Consider the following 8732-nt stretch of genomic DNA (forward strand, 5'->3'; position numbering starts at 1 on the left):
ACCATCAGAGCTGCTTAAATAGGGTTCAATTAATGGACTGCTTTTCTCCAAAATAGCAAGAAGCTCAACATGAGTAAGGATACTTTGAAGAAAATTATGTGGGTGTATGCAAACCAGGATTTCTGGAAAAACTAACAGCTCTGCAAGAGAGAAAAAATATCTTTGTATATAAAAAAAAGTTTCAGTATACTGTATTAAAATGTATATTATTAACTTTTTTGTTTTTTCTTTTCCCCCCAATTTTCCCATTTTTTTTAATTTTATTTTTTAACCTGATTTCATCCCGGTTTTAATGTTTGGAAAATAACCACTGAAAAATTTCCAGATTTTTTTTTTTTTTTTAACAAATAAAAACTCAAAATGCGGAACACTACTGATACAACGAAGAGTATGCTTAACTTTCAGTATTCACTTTACTCATCATGGACGTCAGTGAGATTTAAGCATCTGCTTAAAATGAAGCAGGGGTTTATGTGCTGTGCTGAATAGGAATGAACTTAAACACTTTGCACTGGGTCCTAAATGTTCACTGTTCTCCAGCACTGTGTACACTCCGTAATCACAGAGGTTTCAGTTTTAATGGTGGCATTTTAAGCTTCATGGAACTTTGTAGGTTTTTAGTTCAGATGTGTTTACTTGCAAATGCAATGTGTCAGAGTAAAGTCCACTAGTCCAAGAACACACAGTGAAATCATGAAGATGCACTTTTGCTGGCCTTCCAATTTTGAGATAGGGCTGAGCTGTTCATCTGGAATTCAGCAGCAGGCAAAGTACAAAGAATTCCAAAGAATTAGCTCACTGATTTGTGCTCAGCTATTTCTTTCTCAGGTTTCACTTGAAACGAGAGGTAAGCTGTCTGCCTAGTGCTCTTTTATTTAGTTGTTTTCTTAATAATTTATAATGCAGAGTTTTCTCTTAGATTTGACTAGGGCCAGTAACAGTTACTAATCTAGGAGTCAGATAACCCAGGGAGGAGGGCAAAATGTGACTATGAAAAAGTCTTTATTTAACATATTGAATTCTGACTGCAAGGTACACCTTGTGGTTTTATTTAGGGAAAGCCTGGTTGAAGGGGAGCCCTTTTTGCTTTGTTTAATCGAGCCCCAAATCCACAGGTTGGTTTTCTTCACCTGACCTCAGCCTACCTAGGGTGACGAGATATCCTGATTTTCTAGGGACAGTCCCGATATTTGGGGCTTTTTCTTATATGGGCACCTATTACCCCCCACACTCTGTTCTGGTTTTTCATACTTGCTGTCTGGTCACCCTAAGCCTACCTGACATGTCCCTTGCAGCCACAGGTGGAAGTTTATACAAATTATAGTCCAAATGTGCTAAGTGAGCTCTGGTGCCTGAAAATATTCTCAGCAGTTAGTACACCGTGCTATCTAACACTGCTTCATGCATAGACAGCAAGTGGAGCTGGTGTGCTAGCTCTTCCTTCTGTCCCCTAGTGCCAGTACATATCAGGTTCAGGGAATACCAAGCATCAGATCTGATAAATGTGAAACATGCTTTTAAATTTAAACTTTGTCATTACATTATTTTCTACCTGCTTTTATCACACGCAAAATCGTATTATGTCGCGTTGAATGATATGGTGTAAAGGAACAAGACGAGTTGTATTGTAAGTGATGGGCTACAGTGCTACACATCATAAAAATGATCTGTCAGAAATGCAATGTGACACATTGAGAGAGCAGGGAATGTGAGATGCGAAAAGCCTGTTTTGCCACAGACTGGCTCTGTTGAAAGCAGGTGTTTTGGTTTTGCCTTCAAGAGTTTTTTTCTGCAAGTAAAAAATCATTTAATTTTAAATGTCAGTCTGTGTTATGTTTTCAGTTTGTATCTCTGCAGAGGGATCAACTCAGAAGAAAGATGAATTTGAAAAGTTCAGTGGGATTTATTCTGCTGTTATTCTTTAAATGTGTGGCGTGGACAAGTGCTGAAGAAGCTGTGGTGCTTGTTAATGCCCACCTTCTCCCTCCAGGAGGCTACCAGAGATTGAGTAACAACAATGAGAAAGGTACTCAGCAAGAGAGGGAGTGGTGGGGATGTATGCACTATTTTACTTTATAGCCTTTACTATCTTTTTTTCTATGGCACTCACTACCATAGTCTTTGAGTACTTCACAAACATTGATAGGCATCTGAAGGTCAAAGACTGTATTTAGTAATAAATGTTCATATTACTAGTTAGAACTTCTATAATGCCTCTTATTCACAGATCTCGAAATATATTAAAAGTCTAAAACCACTTTACTTACAAAGGCTTTTAGTCCCTATCTCTTCCCAGAATGTGTTTTCTTCCAAACGCCTTCTTGATGTTCAGTTCTTTAGTGTCCCTCTGGTCTGCTGATGGTTTCAATTCTGACAGGCTTCAGTGTATTAATTGATCTTTCCCCGAGGAAAGGAAAGACCATAGACATATGGTCTGTGCAAGGTCTGTTAGGGACTTAAGGAAAGAAACCTGGGGCCCAGATGCTGTGAATTATGTCATCCTCTCAGAACACTATGCAACGGCAGGTGAAGGAGTCTTGATAATCTGGAACTAGAGTTTACTGGAAGCCAGATTCTCCTTGTTGGAAAAAGGAAATGCTTTCTGGGAAAAGCCATCCTTGTGAAGTACTCATATTTTGGGTGCACAAAGCCATCCTTTTGTTTTGTTCTAGAGAGTTGGGCAAAGGGGGGTGTCTTTTCTGACCTCTCACTTTGAATATTTAGCTGCGGGCAGATTTTTCCTGTTTGGTGTTTGATAAGTCTTTGGAAAACATGGCTCACCTGAACTGTCTCAGGAATAGAGTTCTCCTTTTCATAATAACCAATTAAGTTCTAAACACCACACCGTAATTCCTATCAATCAGTCTGTCAAAACTCTACAGTAAGCACCAATTAAGGACTGAAAACCCCAGTTCTGTAGTAGTCCGTTACTGGTGCTCTGTAAGTATGTTTCACAAACATTGTCAAAGTATCTCACTGAATATAATATAAAAAGTATATAATGTAACTGGGTTCCTTTCAACTCTATTCATAGAATAATAGTATATATGTGAAGTACTGTCTATTTTAGTTCATGTCTGAGTCTCTGATTAATGGAACAGATATTAATAATATCCTTCCCTACAAAAGAGGAATTGCTGAGGTGAATAAGAATGCTTTTTAGCTCAAAAACCAGACATTGTGGGTTAGTCTCAGAGCTGCTTGAAATCAGCCTGAGTGTCACCAAAAGTTCCTTTGTTGCCTTAATAGAGCCTTATCAGTGATTTACTTAAAACTTATTCAGAAAGGGTGAAATTCACCACTCTGCAGAGGGCCAGCCCAAAGTTTATGTGCCACTTTTATCCCACCTAAGCCCTTGGCAACATACAAGTCCCGCTTCAGCCCATAGATTTTCATATTCATAGTGAAGTGAAAAGAAATAGTTTTTTCATCTGTTTTTCTGTTATTGATGTTAAATATTTTGTTAGCTCCCCTCTGATCTGTATCTATAAAATACTGGGAACAAATGGCCACACCCGGATGTAGTTCCATGAATACAACACCAACTAAAATCAATTAACCAAAATTAGTGTCAAGATCTAGCCATGAAAAAATCTGTTTCTAAAGTGAAAAGAAAAGGAGTACTTGTGGCACCTTAGAGACTAACAAATTTATCTGAGCATAAGTGAGCTACAGCTCACTTCATCGGATGCATGCTCAAATAAATTTGTTAGTCTCTAAGGTGCCACAAGTCCTCCTTTTCTGTTTGCAAATACAGACTAACACGGCTGCTACTCTGAAACCTGTTTCTAAAGTGAATTTCTAGGTTTGCCACTTTCTTCTATATGTCTGCATTTGTGAAAGTTGTGCAAATATTCCCTTCATAAACCAACACTGGACATAATTATTAGAATTTAATATAAATTATCTTTTTTGCCAATTCTACATGTATTCCTATCAGTAAAATAGGATTGCATTCCTGCTATAGAGTTTGGGTACTGATTATATTATACAGGGGAGATTTGCAGAGACCCAAAGGGTAGCTAAGTACCATACAGTCACTGAAAGACAATGGGAGTTGGGCAAGTAATTTCTTATTTTGCCTTTGAAAATCTCCCTCACGATCTTATGGGAACATTCTGCCCTGACCATCTGCTGTACGACTTCCATTGATTTTAGTGGCTGTCCCATGTATGGACTGAAGTCAGTATGTGGCCATACTATGTCCTTGTCAAATACTGTTAGGACAATAATTCATTCATTCTGAGGTTAAAAGTACAGAATTTTGAGAGGTTTACAAGTTGAGCAGAGTAAAATGTTAAACATACCTTTCTTTCCTACCCCCACAGAATATGCAAGGGATTGTTATGAGATTTTTCAGCACTCTGAAGGAAGCGCCAAGGATGGTCTTTATGTCATTCAGCCAATGAAAGATCCTATTGTTGCTTACTGTAATATGGAAGATGGTGGGTGGACGGTAATTCAACACATTACAGCCAATAGCACTGTGGACTTTGATAGGATATGGCATGACTACAAGTATGGATTTGGCTCAGTTCATGACAACTACTGGTTAGGGAATGAATATGTGTATCAGTTAACTAACACGTCAAGGCCATATACACTTAGGGTCAAACTCGTAGATCTAAATGCCGAAATCAAATGGGGAGAGTATGAACCATTCAAAATTGAAGATGAAGAGTCTCAATACAAGATCAGGCTTGGCCTATACAAAGGCAATGCTGCTGACGCCCTGACCCAGGATACAGAAGCATATCTCCATGATAATCAGAAGTTCACTACAAAAGACAGAGACAATGATAACTATTTTCAGAATTGTGCCAAACTAGAGTACAATGGCATTCCAGGTGGAGGGTGGTGGTATGATTCTTGCGCTGGAGCAAATCTAAACCGCAGGAATGTTATATACTGGCAAAAAGACTGCAATAAGGAACATTTGTGCAAGTTTGCCTGGATGATGGTCAAGCCCACTGACCATGGCCAGTGTCCTAACAAGGCTTGTCGTTGTGAAAAAGATGAATTGTAGATAATATTACTACATTATGAGGTGAGACAATAAAATCAGCTTCTAAAAATCTCTTTTCAAATGTTTTCTTGATCTCCTGAGTGGACTCCATCGGTTCAATTTTTTTCTAGTCTATAACATAATTACTTTCGGTGATTATTTCTTCTAGAAACTCTGAAACTAATTTCAAAGTAAAGATGAGCTCATGCTACAAAATTCAGGGACAGACTTTGAACATTCCTAAGTTTTTCCCAGGGTTTTGGTTCCACTTATAGCAGAGTTAAAGTCAGGTGACAATTTCAAATCTGGATCTGGATTCAGATCCTGAATCTCTTCCAAAGTTCAGGGACATCTAGATCGGGGTGGTGGTGGTAGGGGAGGGGGGGTACATTCCTCTCTCTAATTCAGACATCAGCTGATTAGATGTACTCATTTTCGACTCTTCTGATACCAAATAATAAATGCACTAATAAGTATGAGCAATTATTTCAATGATCACCATTCACGGCATAGAGAGGGAAGAATAAATGATAGATCTGTGTGATATCCTGCCTGAAGACAAAGACTCAGGTTTAGTTAGTGTTTTGTTCCTTTTATTAATGATCTTGAGGAGAGAAATAAATAGCAGATTCATTAATACATATATGATAGCCTATGTGAATCCCAGATTCATTATGACTAAGGCTGTCAATTAATCGTAGTTAACTCACACAATTAACTCAAAAAAAATTAATCGCAATTTAAAAAATTAATTGTGATTAATTGCACTTATAACAATAGAATACCAATTGAAATTTATTAAATATTTTTGGATGTTTTTCTACATTTTCAATATTGATTTCAGTTACAACACAGAATACAAAGTGCACTGTGCTCACTTTATATTATTTTTATTACAAATATATGCACTGTAAAAATGATAAACAAAAGAAATAGTATTTTTCAATTCACCTCATACAAGTACTGAAGTGAAATCTCTTTATTGTGAAAGTGTAACTTACAAATGCAGATTTTTTTTGGTTATATAATTGCATTCAGAAACAAAACAGTGTAAAACTTTATAGCTTACAAGTCCACTCAGTCCTACTTCTTATTTTGCCAGTCACTCAGACAAACAAGGTTGGTTACCATTTGCAGGAGATAATGCTTTCTGCTTCTTATTTACAGTGTCACCTGAAAGTGAGAACAGGCATTCGCATTGCACTTCTGTAGCCGGCATTGCTAGGTATTTATGTGCAAGATATGCTAAACATTTGTATGCATCTTCATGCTTTGGCCACTATTCTAGAGTACATGCTTCCATGCTGATGATGGGTTCTGCTTGATAACGATTTGATTTGACAAAACGCAAAGAAAGATTCCAATGTGAGATTTCTAAAGATAGCTACAGCACTCGATCCAAGGTTTAAGAATCTGAAGTGCCTTCCAAAATCTGAGAGGGACAAGGTGTGGAGCATTCTTTTAGAAGTCTTAAAAGAGTAACACTCTGATGCAGAAACTACAGAACCCAAGCCACCAAAAAAGAAAATCAACCTTCTGCTGGTGGCATCTGACCCGATGATGAAAATGAACATGTGCCAGTCCGCACTGCTTTGGATCGTTATCAGGCAGAACCCATCATCAGCATGGAAGCATGGCCTCTGAATGGTGGTTGAAGCATGAAGGGACATATGAATTTTTAGCACATCTGGCACGTAAATGTCTTTCAATGCCAGCTACAACAGTGCCATGTGAATGCCTGTTCTCACTTTCAGGTGACATTGTAAACATGAAGTAGGCAGCATTATCTCCTGAAAATTGTAACTAACCTTGTTTGTCTGAGTGATTGGCTGACCAAGAAATAGGTTGAGTGGACTTGTAGACTCTAAAATTTTACATTGTTTTATTTTTGAATGCAGTTTTTTTGTATATAATTCTACATTAGTAAGTTCAACTTTCATGATAAAGAGATTGCACTACTTGATTACAGTACTTGTATTAGATGAATTGAAAAATACAATTTTTTTATTTTTACAGTGCAAATATTTGTAATAAATAAATATAAAGTGAGCACTGTACTCTTTGTATTCTGTGTTGTAACTGAAATTAATATATTTGAAAATGTAGTAAACATTCAAAAATATTTAAATAAATGGTATTCTATTGTTTAACAGCACGATTAATGCATGATTAATTGTGATTCATTTTTTTTAATCGCTTGACAGCCCTAATTGACATGAATCTCCTATAGATCTTCCTATATATTCACTATTCAGTCCTGCCACTGTACAAGTTTCATGCTCAAAGAGCTTGCAAGATTGGTACTATGGTCATGATTGTCAGCTACTAACCACATCCAGTAATGGGACTAGAACATCCAGTAATGGGACTAGAATTAGGCAGAAACACAGGCCTCTACCAAGTGATTTAAAGAAACAGCTCAACTGCTTTGGCCATTAGAGAGGACTGATATGGAAATGTGTAGATCTGACATATTGTATTCAGTAGGGGGCGGCAACATACATATATGTGAGTCAGAATATTTTCTTCTTATGTGAGTATTCATATTTGCATTTGACATATACAATTGCTCATTTTCATGTGTCTTGCAAAGTCACCCGCTGTGTGTGTGTGTGTGTGTGTGTGTGTGTGTGTGCATATGTAGTTGCTGTGTTTACAAGATGCATATTGGTGATCACTGCATAGCAAAGGGCAGCATCAAGCCTTTGCTTTTCATTTGTAGTAAGAGATATTTCAATACATAAAACTGTGTCTTCCTAAATCTTACCTCACATAGCTTCTCTCCCTGTTAGTTCCTTCCCCATTCCCTTTTTTATGAACCCCAGTTGGACTAAATATCCAACAAAGGGTATTTGTTTATTTTTATTAGGCTAGCCAAAGTTAATGATCTCATCAGCCTTTCCATGAGAAAGTCCTATATTCTGGGTTTACAACACCTATAAAATTCTTTCCAGGATGAAACTTGGTGATCAGTTTTAAAAAATTGAAAACAAAATGGTAATTTTTGAGTTGTTGCAATGCAATGCAAAAAACAAAAAATCTTTACACTGTTACCTATATTTCTCTGTTTATTTCTGTGTTGTAGTCTTGCTTCATTTTTAAAATGAAATTTTGCAGGATATTATTCCATTATAAAGACAACATTAAGGGTGTTGCTTCTCCCCTAATTCATGATATATTTTTAGCCTTTTCTTTTCTTCACATTACAGTAACTCCTCACTTAAAGTCGTCCTGGTTAACGTTGTTACATTGCTGATCAATTAGGGAAAATGCTCATTTAAAGTTGTGCAATGCTCACTTATAATGTCCTTTGGCAGCCGCCTATTTTGCCCACTGATTGCAGAAAGAGCAGCCCATTGGAGCTAGCTGGTGAGGCTTGGAACCAGGATGGACCGGCAGCCCCCTATCAGCTCCCCACTCCCCTAAGTTCCCTGTGTGGCAGCTGCCCAGCAGGCTATCAATTGCCGGGCAGTTCAGCTGTCCCTCTCCCCACTACTGTGCGAGGAAGAGGGGTGCTAATGTCAGGGTGTCCCCCTCCCCCCACACCTTTACTTCATCTCCACAGTGCGGGTTGTGGGGGACATGACAGGGCTCAGGATGGAGGGAGCTTTCTGGCAGCAGCTGCTGGCTCAACTTGCTGCTCTACTTAAAAAGGCAATGTACTTAGGGTGGCATCAGAGTACTTAAAGGGGCAATGCACGTCTCTCTCTCTCACTCTCTCTCTCAC

At 37.9% G+C, this 8732-nt stretch overlaps 1 protein-coding gene across 1 annotated transcript; it reads left to right on the top strand.

Annotated features, from left to right (window-relative positions):
• The first annotated feature begins 538 nt into the window (after positions 1-538).
• LOC119856988 (fibrinogen-like protein 1) lies at positions 539-5075 on the top strand. Its single transcript, XM_043516843.1, has 3 exons — positions 539-847; positions 1843-2026; positions 4329-5075. The coding sequence occupies exons 2-3, from the start codon at positions 1879-1881 to the stop codon at positions 5024-5026; spliced, it is 846 nt and encodes a 281-aa protein (XP_043372778.1). The 5' UTR covers positions 539-847; positions 1843-1878; the 3' UTR covers positions 5027-5075.
• Positions 5076-8732: the final 3657 nt, after the last annotated feature.

Source organism: Dermochelys coriacea, chromosome 6 (assembly GCF_009764565.3).
Source record: "Dermochelys coriacea isolate rDerCor1 chromosome 6, rDerCor1.pri.v4, whole genome shotgun sequence".
Lineage (NCBI taxonomy): Eukaryota > Metazoa > Chordata > Testudines > Dermochelyidae > Dermochelys > Dermochelys coriacea.

Excerpts from the sequence above, each read along its gene's own strand:
- LOC119856988 (XM_043516843.1), top strand. The coding sequence starts at position 1,879 with ATGAATTTGAAAAGTTCAGTGGGATTTATTCTGCTGTTATTCTTTAAA. Across the intron at positions 2,027-4,328 it reads GAGTAACAACAATGAGAAAG|AATATGCAAGGGATTGTTAT; the intron begins GTACTCAGCAAG and ends CTACCCCCACAG.